General features: G+C 41.9%; 1 protein-coding gene across 3 annotated transcripts in view; it reads left to right on the plus strand.

Annotated features, from left to right (window-relative positions):
* Window positions 1–16,154, plus strand: part of LOC137300625 (transforming growth factor beta receptor type 3-like) — a 109,023-nt gene extending 92,869 nt beyond the window's left edge. The window contains exons 13-15 of one of the 3 annotated variants that reach the window (XM_067969812.1): window positions 9,609–9,650; window positions 12,689–12,802; window positions 14,315–14,958. In XM_067969812.1, coding sequence (XP_067825913.1) covers window positions 9,609–9,650; window positions 12,689–12,802; window positions 14,315–14,460 — 302 coding nt within the window. In that variant the 3' untranslated portion in view covers window positions 14,461–14,958. Of the gene's footprint in view, window positions 1–9,608; window positions 9,651–12,688; window positions 12,803–14,314 lie in introns of all 3 variants that reach the window. The other 2 variants (XM_067969813.1, XM_067969814.1) reach the window with 2 other exon arrangements.
* Window positions 16,155–17,837: the final 1,683 nt, after the last annotated feature.

Genomic DNA, 17,837 nt, shown 5'->3' on the forward strand with positions numbered 1-17,837 from the left:
TCACAATCCTGAACCTGTGCTGCCTTGTCCTGCTGCTCTAGCATATCTGAAAGTATTGTTTTGGGTTTATTTTCTCTATCGTGAATAAACAAATTTAATTTTCAGAGTGCTCTGCCAAGTATTCCGAGTAACATTCTGATGCGTTTTGGAGAAATTCAGCTTGTACCCCACTGTGGTTTTTGATCAGTAGGCATGCTATTCCTCCTTCCCACAGTGAATAAAATAATATTGCTGTTGCTGACTTGTTCTCTGCGGGGTCTGGCTTTCCACAAAATTTAGCATTCTAGAAAGAGAAAAAAAAAATGTGAATCACAGTTTTGTAAACTTGCTCAACACAGGCTATAAAAGAAAGCAAATCCCTTCATTGGTGAAAAATTCAGTGTTGCAAGTTAGCCTTTATTGCAAGGGGGTTGGAGTATAAGAGTAAGGAGGTCTTTCTGCAATTATATAGGGCTCTGGAGAGACCACTACCTGGAGTACTGTATACAGTTTTGGTCTCCTTACCTAAAGAAGGATATACTTGCCTTAGAGAGAGTGCAACAAAGGTTCACTAGATTTATTCCTGGGATGAGCAGGTTGTCCTATGAGGAGAGAGTGAGTAGAATGAATCTATATTCTCTGGAGTTCAGAAGAATGAGAGGTGATCTCATTGAAACGTATAAAATTCTTAGAGGGCTTGACAGGGTAGATGCTAAGAGGCTGTTTCCCCTGGCTTGGAGAGTCTAGAACTAGGGGTCAAGATAAGGGGTTGGCCATTCAGGACCGATTTGAGGAAAAATTTCTTCACTCGGAGAGTTGTGAATCTTTGGTAATTCGCTACCCCAGAGGGCTGCGGATGCTCAGTCATTGAGTATATTCAAGACTGAGATTGATAGATTTTTGGACACTAAGGGAATCAAGGGATATGGGGATAGGGCGGGAAAGTGGAGTTGAGGTAGAAGATCAGCTGTGATCTTATTGAATGGCTCAAGGGGCCATCTGGCCTACCCCTGCTCCTATTTCTTATGTTCTCTCCAAATACAGCAGCATATGGCTGAACCGCTTGGTAGGAAATTCTGTTGATGAATTAATGATTAATGTTTACCATTGTTAAATAAGCCAAGCTGTACACAGTCTTTATGCTACAAATTTAAACGCAGTCATTTTTTTTTACTTGGTTTCTTATGTACAAATCTAACTCGTGCCGGTTTTGAGTGTGAAATGGGTAGCGCCCAATGGCATCAGCAAGAGCCGCAAGCAAAATTGGAGTGCGTACCTCATTTGATTATTATTAGCAAACTGCAGCAATATTCACATTTATTGTCAGGTCACTGATTGTGGTGGGGGAGTGGAAGTGGGTAGAATCAGACATTAGTGATGCCATTTAAAGGCAGCCTGCATTTCTTAAAGGAGAGGTGCATTTTGGCTGTTAGCTGAATTACACTTCAGCACTTGAAATGGCAAGCGGAGGTGTTGCAGGAAGGGCTGCCCAATTTTCAAACACTGCTCTGGAGGTGTTAGTGGAGGAGGTGACCAAGAAGAGTGAACTGCTCTTTCCAGCCGACAGGAGAAGAGTGCCAAGGCAAGTTACCCGGTACCAAAGCACAGAAGTGGCAGAGCAGGTGAATGCACAGAGCCTAGTGCCCAGAACCTGGCTGCATTGTCACAAGAAATTCAATGATCTGACCAGAGTAGCTTAGGTAAGACTCCTACTCACTTCTTTCACACGCTCCTTAGGCCTGCACCACTTGTAGCTCCAGCACTCAGAAGCCTTCCCACCCCCTGCTTCCCTTTGCTGTCCTCCAACCGCAGCAGCAAACTTCACTGAACCTCCATCTGCTGCTACTTTCACATTTCAAACCTGCTACTGTCCTCACAATTACTTCCCTTACTTCTCCACACCTGTGCTATCTTTCACTCAACAGCAACTCTATTCTACCCTGACAAGCACATTGTCACAACTTTTCACTAGGCCACACACTAACGCACTTCCTTTCTTCTTGCAGGACAAGCTGGCACACAACAGTAGAGAAGAAGGCCACCGTCCATCTACATTCTCTCTTCATTTGAAGAGGCGGTGATGGAGATGGAGGGAGGCGCTTTGGGAGCGTAGTGACTGGCGAGGCTGGAAGATATGCTTCGCAGGGTGTCTGGCCATCTTTCTCTCTTTTTCTGTCCTCGCCTAAATCTCTCCCTAGATGCACTCTACATGACAAAGTGGTGCTACTTTGAGCTATCACTCATCTGCCTCTGCTTACCCTCGCCACTAACTGCTAACTCTTGTCCCTCTCTTCCCTTTCCGGATCTAGCCGACGTAGAGGGCCCATTTGGAGCAGAGGAATAGGAAGACAGTCTTCTTGAAGAAACACCATTACTCAGCCTTACTCTTGCAGACACCAACTCAGAAACTGGCATCACATGTCAGTTAGAGGGTTCAGCACTGGGGGATTTACCCAGCACAAGTGCGCAGGAGCAGGGTTAGGGGGATAGGATGGCCCAGGAACTAGCTTGCCGGAGGGTGAGCTCATATCCTAGCCCTGTTGCATACCAAGACGAATCTGGAGAGTCTTTCAGGGCTATACTGAAGACCTCCAGATCTAGTCAGGCAGCGGAACCTCTATTTAAGAATGCCAATAGTTTGCTCAATCAGAGCTCTGGTTGAGGTGTGGCTTTGATTGTAGCGCTTCGCAGTGTCTGTGCTAACAGGAGTCATGAAGCAGCTGGTCAGGGGATACCCCTCGTCCCCAAGCATCCAGCCTGACACTTAATAGTCTGGGTGGAAGAGATGTGGGATTGAGGACTGGCACAGAATAACGGCATCTGACTACTGCCAGGAAAGCCGGCACAAACCTGCATGATCCATTGCCTGTCATCACACACCAGCTGGACATTCAAGGAGTGGAAGTCCCCCCCGGTAGATGCCAGGTTCTTGATAAGGAGCATACAAGCCTATGTGGTGTAGTCAATTATGCCGCGCACCTGTGGGAAACTTGCAATTCTGGCAAAGTCCAGAGCTCTTTCTTTCTGTTTTACTCCATTGGGAAGGTGATCATTTGTTTGTGGCTTAGCGAAGAGGGCACTTGTGACCTGCCTAATGCAGCAATGGACTACAAATTGACTTATGTTGCTTATGCCACCTGTTGCAGCCTGGAATGACCCTGATGTGCAGAAATTCAGGGCCACCGTGCACTTTACAGTACAGGCAGTAGGGTGCATGCCCTGATGCTGCAACAGGGGACATAGCTCTGTCACAGCCTCCCTGGTGAAGCGGAGCTGCCGGTCATAATGTTGCTCAGTTAAGTTGAGGTACAATGCTCTGTTCCTTAACTCCTGCACACTTTGCTATCTTCTGCCAGCAGCTGCAGGTCTCTGCCGGAGGATCCCTTTAAATAACACTGCTGCAGAGTGCTTCTCAACTGTTAGTGCCAAGAATTACTAGGCGGACATAAGAATGAGCGAAAGAGGTCAACAGGCGAAGCACCCTTGTTATAATATTTAAATGAGGCTCCCGCTGCATTCAGGTGGCCATCTGGGACGACTAAAAGGCGCCCGATCCATTATGGCGGCTGGCGCACCTCTGGAGGAGATCAGGCGCAGGAGATTGCGACCTGAAATTTATCCCCATATTATTTATTTATCACTTAAAAAAAAACAGGCAAAGCAATGTTGAATTTCTCCCCCTAGGTCTGTAGGGTAGCTGGTCATGAATTCTAAAACATTACATGTATATAGTACATTAAATATCTTCACAACTAATTTTAGATCAGTGCAGACTGTTTCTGGCAATAAGCATAGGTCAGATATACATCAGCTCAATGAAAAATCTCTCAAACAAAATTCTGACCTTGGTAGAAAATTACTTATTATGAAGGATGATCGAGCTATTTCTTCGTGCTCAGATCGTGGATTAGTGACGCAACGGTGCCTTATTCAGTTGCATGAATTCTATCTGTTTTCAAATAAATTACCAAGTCCAGCATCTGTAAAAGAAGGGGGAGGGTAAGTCAGATAATGAAGCAGTCCATGCCCGCATGCAGCAAGACCTGGACAACATCCACGCTTGGGCTGATAATTCGCACCAGACAAGTGCCAGGCAATGACCATCTCCAACAAGAGAGAGTCTAACCACGTCCCCTCGACATTCAACAGCATTACCATTGCTGAATCCCCCACCGTCAACATCCTGGGGGGTCACCATTGACCAGAAACTAAACTGGACCAGCCACAAATACTGTGGCTACGAGAGCAGGTCAGAGGCTGGCTATTCTGTGACGAGTGACTCTCCTCCTGACTCCCCAAAGCCTTTCCATCATCTACAAGGCACAAGTCAGGAGTATAATGGAATACTCTCCACTTGCCTCTAACAACACTCAAGAAGCTCAACACCATCCAGGACAAAGCAGCCCACTTGATTGGCACCCCATCCACCACCTTAAACATTCACTCCCTCCGCCACCAGTGCACTGTGGCTGTAGTATGTACCATCTATAAGATGCACTGCAGCAACTAGCCAAGGCTTCTTCAACAGCACTTCCCAAACTCCTGACCTTTACCACCTAGAAGGACAAGGGCAACAGGCGCATGGGAACAACACCACCTGCTCATTCCCCTCCAAGTCACACACCATCCTGACTTGGAAATATATCGCCGTTCCTTCATCATCGCTGGGTCAAAATCCTGGAACTCCCTACCTAACAGCACTGTGGGAAAACCTTCACCACACGGACTGCAGCAGTTCAAGAAGGCGGCTCACCGCCATCTTCTCAAGGGCAATTAGGGATGGGCAATAAATGCTGGCCTTGTCAGCGATGCCCATATCCCATGAATGAATAAAAAAAAGTCTGATGCTGACCCTTTTTAGATGAAGTTTGTAACATCAAATATCCTGTTGTCAAGCTTATTGATCAGCTTTCCTGCATTAATTACTGGTCTGCTGGAAATATGATAATGGAAGATTTATTTAATACTGTATTTAGTAATCAGGATGATTAATTTGAAAAATCCATGGAACAAGTTAACTTTCATAATTTAACAAATGGGTGTTTGTGGATATAAGGTATAGATAAATCATGAACACTAGTTGGTAACCTAAGTGAGATATATTTGTACCAGATATAATTTGTTAAATTTTCTGTCTTTGTACGTACACCAGTTGTTGAGGAAATTGTCAGAATTAATTATTTCTAGATCTGTCAGCAAAAACTCAGATTCTGCAACTAATTGACAAAACATTAACCTGATAAAATTTCAATCAAAGAAACCAGCTTCTTATGTGTATATAGGGCTGGTATTTAGCTTGTCGTACTGACTCTCATTGCAGTGGATCAATATTAATAGTCAACCTTGCAACTTTTATCATCCCTAGCCAGAGAAGGGTGAGTATTAATGAGAAGCTCTCAAAATGTACAAAAATGGGGTTAAAAATAAATGGTTGATATCTACTTTAATTTTTCAAACTTCCACAAGCGCACATATATATTTATATTTGCAAACCCCAACTTGACCTTGAGTTGGTGACTTTCTCTCCAAATCATTTGTGTAGCTATAAAAGTGCTGACAAATACATCTAAAGATACTGTACATAACATACTTGGAAAAAAAATGTTTGTACAAGGGATTGGTGTTGAACTGTTTATAGTTATGAAGTTATTGTGTCAGGCAGACCCGAAATCTGATCTTCCTTCCTGTTTTACAATATTCTGTATCTTTCCTATGGCAGCTTTTCCTTCCCTCTCTGCAGCTGTGCATGAGCTGAGCCTTTCCTAGACTCTTGTTTCCTGTTTCTGTTTGCCCAGCTCCCAAGATACCACAGACCAAAAAAAAAATCTACAATGAATTACAAGATGGGCCTTGAAACTCATTACAACTATTTGCATCCTATTCTAAAGTTACAATAGAACATTTTTTTAAAAATATGAGACTGAGGTGAAGTAGGCCATTCAATTCGAAGCCAATTAAAGTCAAAAAGGGAATCTGCGCTTTCTGAAATAGTGTAATTTAAAAAAATATTGTGGGGTAGATTTTGGTCTGGGCCCAAGGACCGATAATATTGGTCCTCAGGCCTCACCAGCGTACTTGGTGTGGACTGTTGGCACTAGTCACGCCTCCACAGGCAGCTCACATGAGTGAAGACATCAATGTCGCGCCTCATTGGTGAGACAAGCGGCCTTCAGGTAAATCCCAGAAGGAGGGAGTTGGAACAGGGGATGATCACGACTCCTATGAAGTTGGGGGAGCACTCCGGTTCCACAGGAACGTTTTTTAAAAAAAATTTCACCTACCTGTTGTTGCCGACCACAGGGGCTGCTAAAGAATCCTCGCTGACAAATTCCTTGATGGGGTCCTTCAACAGGCATAAGGCCCCTAATTTAAATATTTATGGGTCCTAAGGCCAGGGAGGATGCCTTTTTTTTTAAAAAAAGGGCCCCACAAATTTAGCAGCGGGACCAACACCTGTGCAAATTGGACGCAGGCTGTCCCACTGCTAAGTTGATATTTAGTGCCTGAGAAACAGGTGCATCGCGTACCAGTTTCTACCCCAATGTGTTGAGTCACACAGTTAGAATCATTTTCTTTCATAGTTGAAATGTCATGAAAGCATCAATATTTAGTTTTTATGCCGTTCAGGAGCGCTCCAAAATGTTTAGTTCTCGTGTTTTCTTGTGCTTTATTCAAATATTTTTCTCCTGCTCAGTATCAAAGACCACTTCTGTAAGCGAACTCTTGGGAACCCTTTTTACTGTAATAGATTACTTAGATTATATAGAGCCTGCAGTACAGAAACAGGCCATTCGGCCCAACAGGTCTATGCTGGTGTTTATGCTCCACGCGAGCCTCCTCCCACCCTTCATCTAATCTTCTGAATTGACACTAACCTTTTTGTGTTCTCATAGCCTTCGAATAGCAGAACAATAAACACGTTATCAGACCATGTGAATTAGGCTATAAACTATGAATTGGGTTTATATTTAAAGTAAAGGCTAAACAACAGCAGTCAATGCAGCAGAATTCACTTGATTACAAAATTTTTAACTTATGCTTCCTTGGATATACAAAAAGTAAGGAAGAACTTTGCCTGTGATACTTTGCTAACTCTCATTATTAATAATAATAATAAACCTGGATGAGCACCCGCAACTTAAAACTTAAAAATGAGAGTTTGTCTAATTACCACTCTACACTCCATCTCCACACAGAATGCAGTACAATGGTACAAGAACAGCTGATAAACTGCAGCAAGGCTGAACGAGATATACTTTCCATCTCCTTTGAACTACAACAAGGAATGAAGGAAATTGAATATGTATCTTTCACAATTGCTTAAGGCTGTCAAACAACCACAAGATTTAAAACTCAGATAATGCCAATAGCCCATTTGCCAAAACTGCTGGCTCAACAACTTACCATGAGCAAGTTATATTCTAACATCTTCTCATCGACTGAACAATTATATTAATTGACCATTTTCAGAATAAGCAGCAGGTTAACAAGGTTGAAATTATACCCGTTAGTGTACTAAAGAGCACAGTTTCATCATAGCCAGTTTGGCACCAGGAGTGAATACTTTGGCTTTATGAAACATGCAGTCCCAAAGATTAATTATTTTCAAGAGAATCTACTTTAGCCATGGAAATACCATTAACAAAAGAAATGTAATACACCTGTCCAGATGTTTCTTCCAATTCCTCTCACCATTTTTTCTCCATGAATTTCCTCTTTCCATTTAATCCAGTTGTGGTGCAACTACATGAGCACCACACTCTTGGTGCGGTTATTTATGTGTGAGCCTCATCAGTGATTGTTGGCAGGCCGTTTGCCCATGGGGACAGCACAGCCAAGCTCAATGATGTCCTTGCTATCATCTGCACACGTGCAATTCTAGCATGGATTACTGAATAGTTATTAAGAGTGGGAACTTACTGTATTTTCTCTTCTGTTCCGATGTTCTCCTGGCCGGTCTCCCATCTTCCACAAACTTGAGCTCATCTAAAACTCTGCTGCCTGTATGCTAACGCACCAAGTTCTGTGCTTGCTAACCTACATGGGTTCCCGGTCCACCAATGTCTTGATTTTAAAATTCTCATCCTCATGTTCAAATCCCTCCTTGACCTCACCCCGTCCTATCTTTGTAACTTCCTCCAGTCCTACAACCCTCCGAAAACGAAAACTCTGCGTTCCTCCAACTCTGGCCTCATGTGCATCCCTCACTTCCTTCGGCCCAACATTGGCAGCTGTGCCTTCAGCCTTCTAGGCCCTAAGAACAGGAATTCCCTCCCTAAAGCTCTCTGCCACTCCATATCTCAGAATTCCAACAATCCAGTCAGCTTTACACGTACTTGTTTGTATCTCTGCAAGTACTGTTTGTAAGTTCCCGTCAATCACTGAGAGGAACCACTTTGATCTTTTGAGCAACAAACACTGATTGTTCTACAACTGCATATGGAACAAAGTAATTCAAAATGCCTGACATCGTGCATAACAGCTTCTACTTGAATGAAAACTGGGAGTGTTAGTGACATTTTGTACTCTCAGCTCAAACCATACATGAAAAAGCGTGAGCTATACAATCAGTTTCAGAAATAAATCCTTGAAGCAAATAAAGGATGTGATCAGCCTGTTTTGTGGCTTAAGTGGAAGGTTAAGCACAGACTAGAGTTATCCTTACATCAAAAGCAGTAGTTTGTTGGATTTCTCTAGTCAAAGCTGCATTTAAATGTGGGTAGATTGTATGTGCAGCTTCAGTGTCCATATTATGTGGGAAGTGCATAGTACGTTCTTTTAAGTTTTAATTTTGGTCCCCAGTGGTAGACTCTTCTCCCCTTAAATTAAAGTGTGGTGTAATGCCACAGAGAACCAGATCTTAACTGTGTCAACACTTAAGCGGTTTTGCAGAGATATAAACAGACTGTAAAGTAAGAAACACCACCTATGTAGCAATACTAGATTGTAGAGTACAGGCTCTCTGCATCCGTGCAATATTTTCAGTTGTGTACAGATTGACTCCACCTTTTGAAATCTTTTGATTTCTACCTCGTGGCTAGGAAATACTCTCAGTCAGGAAAAAGTAAGTCTGGAAAATTATTTTAAATTGAAAGAGTAGAACAAGGCACACAGTCCTAAATTTGCCTTTTACAAGTTTAAATCTGATACCAGGACAATTTTCTTCATACAAAGATCAATACATGGAATTGACTTCTGGATAAAGTAGTGGAGGCAAAAACCTAGTAATCTTTTAAGAAACAGTTATATGCTGCAATGAAGGGATTTTAGATGCATTCTGGACTGAAGAGCCAAGATGGGCTGAATGGCCTTCCTCATCTGTAATTATCTTGTGGTGCAATTGCTAACATTTTAAACCTGACTAACAGAAAACAGTTCACATTCATCCAAACTGCATATGGTGACAGCAGTAGTTAGACCATGTGATCACTTGTTTTAAAACATTTTGCCTGGTCTATAAGATCAAACTAGAAATATCAGTACTATTAAGATCTTCAGAATTAGTAACTGATTTTTAAACTTTATGTACAAACAAAATTATAATGACAAGTACAACAAACTAATAATATACTTAGAAAGGCTTGCAAGGGGTTGTTAAATTAATCAATTATTTCATTTTTATCTTCTAGATTGTCCCAAATCCCTAGACCCCACAAGCTGCAGGCCAGAAGGTTAGTACCTTCGTTGGGCTGTTAAACCGGAGTTGAAAAGTTTCTCATATAGTGAATGGTAGATTGGTTTATTATAGAAAAAGTAAAATCTTTTAAAGTCAAGAAGTCAAGTGGAGGAAAAGGATGCTTGAGAAAATACAGCTTCAACTCTTACACGTATGCAAGTTCCTAAAATACAATATTTGCTCTTTTAAATCAGCTGGACCAATATATTTCATGCAGCACACTGTTTATGAAGTATTTGCATACCAATCTTTTTGCCATTCGATTCCCAATGAAAATGGTATCTTGTCTGTTTATCTATATATCTATTTGTATATATCTATAATATAAAAGCTTTACAGCTAGAACACATTTTCTGTCCTTCACACTTCAAGGATCACCCTAAATTTTCTGTGTCATGTTTCAAAGGAAATATAAAAGAACAAAAGATCTCTGCAGGAAAGCTGGAGCCAGGATGTCTGCAGCTTCTTCACTGACATCTGTATGAACCCAATGCTTACTTAACATGAATTACAACAAGACAACACGATTATTTTAGCAGAAGAATAATGCATTGCATTTTATGCGGTATAATTTCTCTCTTTCTAAAATAGCACATCCTCTGACTTGCTGTGAGCAGTGTCATGGGAGATTTCCAAGTTTTATAAAAATGTTACAACTATGCACATTCCGTGTGTGCCGTCACCCTTCAGCTGCCTTACTTCTTGACTTGCTAAAATTAAAAAAAACAACAAATTCCAACTTTCTAATTGAGGACTGAAGCAATCAAATCACTCAAAATCTTCTTTCAAAAATCTTTTGTTCACCACTTTTCTTTCTCACAAACTCAAATATGCAGGAATCAAAATAAAGATTCTTGTATTATAAAAAGTTAAAAATTACATATTCCACACTAATATGCTTAACCCTAACTATACAATTTTTTTTCTTGTTTTCAATATATTCATTAACTTTTTCTTCATAGGCCTCAGCCTCTCTAAAATGTCTGGGATTATAGTTGGTCCCTACATTCAAACTAAGAGCATGCCTACCCTTCCTTTAATTGAGTGATTGTCCTCTCCAGCCTCCCAAAATTAGGTCGGCACATATTTCGCCTTACCCGTTTTCCACCCCAGCGTGCCCGTGTGGCCATTCACAGTCTCTTTCCTTCCCCCCCCCCCCCCCCCACCCATCCCCCTTTTATAATGAGAAACACGTACATCTCATTCCCTTCTACAAGCAGGAAGAGCGAGCATGACGTTTTGCACGGATTGCAGGCTTCCCCATGGTGCAGAGTGCCATTGACACATTGCCTTGCATGCTTTTCATCTGAACTCTGCCATATTCATCAACAGAAAGGGATTCCACTCCCTCAATGTGCAGCTGGTGTGCGACCATAGGCAGTGCATCATGCAGGTGAATGCCCGGTTTCCCGGCAGCAGTCATGATTCTTTCATTCTGCAGCAGTCTTCCGTATTTGAACCAGCATAGCAAGTCAAAGGCTGGCTACTAGGCGACAAGGGTTATCTCCTCACAACATGGCTCATAACTCTGGTCAGGAACCGCGCACACCTGCACAGCAGGCCTACAATGAGAGCCATGCTGCCATAAGGAACATTATAGAACAGACCATTGGCATCCTCAAACAACGCTTCCGCTGCCTGGACCGCTCTGGAGGAGCCCTGCGGTACTCAGTTGAGCGGGTATTGAGATTTGTGGTAGTATGCTGCATGCTGCACAACTTGGCCATTATGAGGGTTATGAGGGAACAGCCCTTGCCACCACCTATCAGCTGAGGAGCAGGAGCACGAAGAGGAAGTGCAAAAAGAAGGGGTCTACATGATCAGATTATTCATGAGCGATACCAGTAACCTCAACTCCATGTCCCCATTCACCAACAGTCCCACGCTCCTTACCTTTCCTCTCACTGACCACCACATCATCCTCTTTCTGACAACACAGATTGGTTCCTCCCCCAAAATAAAAACCAACATCAAATCCAAATTTACCAAATCAATCACTAAATAATACATACAAAACTAAATGAATCACCCATGTGCATTCTCTTAGTGCCTATCTTCTGTGTGCCTTTACCATTAATTTTGGTTACTGCTAACCTTGACCTGACCCTGGAGATTTTTTGGCCACACCTGTTACTACACTTACGCTAGCACCTGTTTCTGGACATGGAGATGTCAGAGTAGACCTTCACAAGGTGGACCGTCACAGAGTTATGCCATCAGTTGCACAATAACCTGTACATAACATCTGGATCCGGGAAGGCTGTTCCCATGGAAATAAAGGTTACTGTAGCATGAAGTTTCATTTTACTGCCTCCTTCTAAACCACCCCAGGAAACATCTGCCGTATCAGACAGTGTGTAGTGCATACATTTTAGGGAAGTGACGACTACTATGTTTGCATGGGGAAACATCTTCATTCCTTTGCCCATGGAAAGGAGGCACCAGCACAGCTATAATCAGGTGGCATGATCCCCTCAAGTACAAAGAATTGCACATGGTACCCATATGGGCATCAGGGCTCTTCATTATCGACCCTGTGGCCTTCATGAAGCGAAAGAGTTTGCACTCAATGTTCAGGTGGTATCTGACCACAGAAACATAATTCTGCACATTGGTAGCTGTTATCCAAGAAGCAGCTGTGATGTCTTTATTGAAACACTAGGTGGGTGGCTCTTAGAACAAACAGCCAGCAATAAAACAAATAGCAAGAAAGAAAAGGGAACAAATGAAATTATTCAAAATATTTTTTGAAAATACAGTTGGCTGAGGTAATGCTTCTTTTAAAATAGCTAATACCTGTAATGCCAATACTGAAATAATTCTTAAATTCCCATATTTTAAAGAAAAATGTTCTCGCTAATATGGATATTTCTATGGAAATTTCCAATTAGTAGCAGCTCCAATCTGCATGCCTAGATTCCTATAAAAAAGTTTTATTAATGCACTGTCTAATCAATATTTCGATGTTAGTCTGGTGTAATTTAAATTTTGTAACTTGATTCTAATTAAGCCGTTCTCATTTCTGTGTTTTAGATCCCCCTGTGTTCCAGGGACTGGAGATGTCAGCTGTATTAGGAATTGCATTTGGTGCTTTTGTCATTGGAGCATTGCTGACTGCAGCTCTGTGGTACATCTATTCACACACTGGTGAGTACCAACTTCACAGTATATTAATATTATAGATACCTTTACTTTGACCTCTTACCAGCAGTTTTCAACATCAGTTTCCAACACTGACTATTTGGTTTCCAGATAGTACCATATCTTCCATTTTTTCCATGTCTAGCGGCACATGAAGCAACCCATTTCTTCCACTGCTTTTACATCCAGCAGATTGTGCTCTAGATTGTTTCCGTAACAGAGACCTCTTTTTCAACTTGAACAGGTCGTTAGCCTGACTCACAACTCCCTACCAAAAGAACCGGCTAGATACAGTGGGGGTTCGCCACGCCACTCCCATCAGATGCAAGTACCCCGCTGAATGTCAACCCAGTATTCAGAGGCCAGAGATCTGATCTCCTGCTTGCCGGAGCATAGTACAATATCCTTATCACTGAATTAAGAATACCCAGAAATGGCACTGGCACCACAGAATAGTACAACATAGTCTATGTGATTCCCCAAATGAGGAGCTCACAGTTTCTTTGGGAGGAAGGGTGAGAAAAATCTCAGAGGTAAGCCTTGTGCCTACTCTGTGCCACATTTTCTATGGCCGGGATCACAGGATGTTCTCACTGAAAATGTGCTAACGCCTCATTAAGACTTCAAAAATTCAACTGACTCGGATTTCCGAAGATTTGTCCAAAAAATGCAAGGCCCCAAAAATGTCACAGTGGAAGACCCTTCCTGGCCTTTGAGTTTTGCTTTCTTAAATCTGTGTTGTGCTTGCTTTGGGTTGTTCCTCAGATAATTGCAATTTTTACTTGGTTTTTTTTGATATACTTATTCTTTTGTTGCTTTTTGCAATTATTGGTGTGCGTGTATTTTCATTTTGTAGCACTTCAGGGAGCTCCAACTCATTTTAAGCAGCCTCAAGTGTAAAATGGACATTCCTCTGGGAATTTCTCATGCTCTTGGGGACTTTGAGGATGAGGAGAATTTATAGAGGAATGATTGAAGGCAGGTCAACTTGCACTTGAAATAGTCTGCATTGACCCATTGTTACCAGACCCACTTGGGCATGTCAGAGGAGATGTGCCTTTGCCACTTATGCTTCATCAGAAAGATATTTTTTCAGGTTGTGATTGAATTATGTGCATCTTGTGTAATCAGAAAAGTAGTCGAGATTTTGTAAATTAAAGGAGCACATGCACAATTACAAACCTGTGCCCAACCTGCATGTCAACTGGGGTATCATGTGTGATACATGTATAATGACTGTGTTGCAATGATTTGAGGTGTGATGCTCATGGGAGAGTGGCAAGACTCTCAATTGTAAGTTGCATCTTGAATGTGTGCACTGTTGAAGTCTGCACAAGATACAATGAAAGATCTGTAGGTTTGTGTGAGGACTTTGACATAGGTGAGCAGTAAATGTGGAACCGGTAACACTTTATAGCATACAGTCTTATGCCATCTGCCTAACACAGGGTAGTGTTGGGTAGTCTTGCCATGCCAGATTCCTTAAAGTGTGCCATCCTCTTCTGCATTTGTTCACAGATCCTGCAGGTAGTGTACACACTGTTGAGCCTGGCCACCAACTCCTGCCAGTTATGGTGCACTGTTGTCCTCAGAGGAGGGTGTCCTGGTGTGTCAAACAGAACAATCCTCTTCAGTCAGCAACACCTCCACTTCACCAGCCATGAAACAGGAGGTCAGGTGCTGTATCATCCATCACTTATGCACAGACTCCAGTTTGTGCCTCCACATTCGGTTTCCTTTCATTTATTTCCCTCCTTCAATCTTAGTAAATCCTGCCAAGGGGCTAAAGTGCATTTTCAACCTTTCTAAAGGCTCTGAGAATGTTTACCCCCTATATGGCTGCAACCACAACCTGCCACATCCATTTAAATTTCAGCTAAAGCATAATTTTGCGGTTCCTCCCACTTGAACACGTGGCTAAATTAACACTGGTAAATTAACACTGGTAAATTAAAACTGATAGCATTTTTGGAGGTGAATAAAGAAATAGTGCAAACTTGTATACAGGTTCATGACATACTTTTGCTGGTAAAATTGTTATTACTAGTTTGTTACCTGTTTCTGCCTTGTAGGTCCTTCTGAAAAGAAACAGCCTGTTGCTACTAATGCACCTGCATCTGAGAACAGCAGCACCAACCACAGCATCGGTAGCACCCAAAGTACCCCATGTTCCACCAGCAGCGTTGCATAGCCATCATCTACAATGCTTTCGACAACACTGACTGGTTAAAATACACTGTTATATGGCAACCACCATTTCAGCAAAAATGCTCCTGAGTAACCTTTGGTGAATTCAACGGTAGAATATCTTTGAGAATGACCAACTTAGCAACTGCAACAAAAACCTAGTAGTGGTCACCCAATTTTAAAATCTTTTTACTGATGGTGGTATTATAGTGTACCATCAGCAACTTCGATATCAGCACTGCCTATCAATAATTGCCAGGCATCTTGAGAATAATGATGTCAGACAGTGACTACAAGGCAGTAATCCATTCAGAATGTTCAGGTGATGTCATAAACCATAAGGGTAAAAGCTTGACTGATTTATTACTATCGTCTGAACATAAGGCTAGAATAAGCCATGAATATTCAGGTATTTGTTTTTTTTAATATTGAAGTACTGTTTAAATATTTTATGTGCAGATTTAATAAGTATTCGGCTCTGTTTTTCTCCCAGGAGAGGTTATCAGTGGTATTGCCCACCATAGGGGTGTGCTCTTGTTCATTGATGGGTGATGACATTTGCTCCCTATGTGGCCACACTATAACCAGCCTCATCCCTTTAAATTTCCACTAAAGCATGATTTTTAGCCAAAGCAAGTAATTTAATAATTATGACATATGGTGTGATTCCACAATCCCTTTGCCCCCAGCTGGGACTTGCGATTGAGGGGAGCGCAGGTCAGAGAATCGGGGCTACAGTGTTGCGGCTGCCCTCTTTGTCCCATGCTCCCTTTGAGTACAGTTCCCTGCTGGGAAAGTGAAAACACCCCTATAGTTATTGCAATTTTATCAAGATATCATCTACATTTAACTATTTGGAAATTCTGTGCCCTGTACATATTAAATTGCATTGTCACTGGTAGCAAAAAAAAATTAAAAAGGGAAAATTGAAAGATGTGATGGACTAAGTAAATAAGAAGAAAAAACTAGCTGTTATAGAACAACCTGTTCTATAAACAAGGTATGTTGCAGAAAATTTAAAAAAGCAAATCAGCTTTACAGGTTCTTACATTCAATGTTGTTTGCTTTTTATGTAAAAACAAAATCATGGATACAAGTTTCTTGACTTAATATTATGCAGAGTTATTAACCTAAAACTACCAGGAATGCTATTAAATATCCTCAGAATCTTCATCTTCTAAGTTCACATGATTTTTATTTGTTCACATAAAACAAAGACTCAAAGCAAAGTTCGAATTGCTGTGTTTGCCAGGATTTAATCTCAAATCCAGCAGCCATTTGTGTGAATTCACTGCTAGCAAATGAAAAAGAAAATCTATGTCTACTGACAATTGCTTTTGTCCAATTTCAACCTAATTTCCAAACCATTACCACTAATATTCACAACTACTTAAAAGGCTGATCTGAGGAACTACATTCATTTGCTCTCCAAATGTTCAGTGTTTCAATGAGAGTGTCTTCCCTTGCTGATTTGTTTTCAGCCCACCCACAGAATTAGATAAATATTTATCACAGACTTTTTTTCTGGATTTGCACTACATTCCTCTTTTTCTGTTAAGCTAATTAATTTCATAATCTAATTAATATCATTCATTTTTGCTTGGTCCTGGATTTCTTATGTAGCCAGAGGAAGTTCTTCTATTACATGTATAAGAGTTCTGAACTATGAAAGAGAACTGTTCCAAAACATCTTATACGCCACAAATATTACCTACATTGTAGCATTGCTGTCGTTGAAGATAGATCAAAATGTCCTTTGCCCATGCTCAGCTTGGCCCATATCCTCTCCGTCACAAAGACCGCCTACTTCCACCTACATAATATCGACTGCCTCAACCCATCTGCTGCTGAAACCTTCATCCATTCTTTTGATACCTCCATACTCAACTATTCCAATGCTCTCTTGGCTGGCGTCCCATCTTCCAACCTCCATAAACTTAAGCTCATCCAAAACTCTGCTGCACGTATTCTAACTCACACCAAGATCCATTCCCCCATCACCCTTGCGCTCGCTGCCTACATTCGCTCCCGGTCCAGCAACGCCTCGATTTTAAAATTCTCATCTTCATATTCAAATCCCTCCATAGCCTTGCTCCTCCCTATCTCCACAACCTCCTACAACCCTCCAAGAACTCTGCGTTCCTTCAACTTTGGCCTCATTTGCATCGTCCACTTCCTTTGTCCCACCATTGTTGCCCATGCTATTAGCCATCCAGACCCTAAGCTCTGGAATTCCCTCCCTAAACCTCTCCCCCTCTCTCTCCTCCTTTAAGACACTCCTTAAAACCTGCCTCTGACCAAGCTTTTGGTCATCTGTCCTAATGTCTCCTTCTTTGGCTTAGATTCAATTTTTGTCTGATTACTCTCCCGTGAAGCGCCTTGGGACGTTTTACTACTTTAAAGACGCTATATAAATGCAAGTTATTGTTGAAGGACTCTGACCAAGCTGAAGTTGGCACCCACATTAGTATAAATTAAAAATTGGAACAGATATGCCCTCTGTAACTTCCAATCAGTACCTACAAGATCCCTTCTTGAGCTATGTAAAGACATTATTACTTCATTTGAGGGCACCTACCATCAATGTAATCTGCAAAAAGAAATGCTGCAATACACTCAGAAGTGCCGCACTTTCGGGCCGATATTACGATGCTAATCCTATTTAGAACCGGCGCAGAGTGGGAGGCCCTGTTTTTTTTTTAAAAAGAGGCAATTTTTCTCCCAGTGGTCTTACGCCTTCCCTCTGCTGCTCCGCCACCTCCACCCACTGGCAGCCCTTCCTTGACTGCTGGCACCCAAAATTCTGTCCTGACCTCATGCCGCTCCCCACCCCACCCCCCATCATGCTCCCAAT

This window comes from Heptranchias perlo, chromosome 31, assembly GCF_035084215.1.
Source record: "Heptranchias perlo isolate sHepPer1 chromosome 31, sHepPer1.hap1, whole genome shotgun sequence".
NCBI lineage: Eukaryota > Metazoa > Chordata > Chondrichthyes > Hexanchiformes > Hexanchidae > Heptranchias > Heptranchias perlo.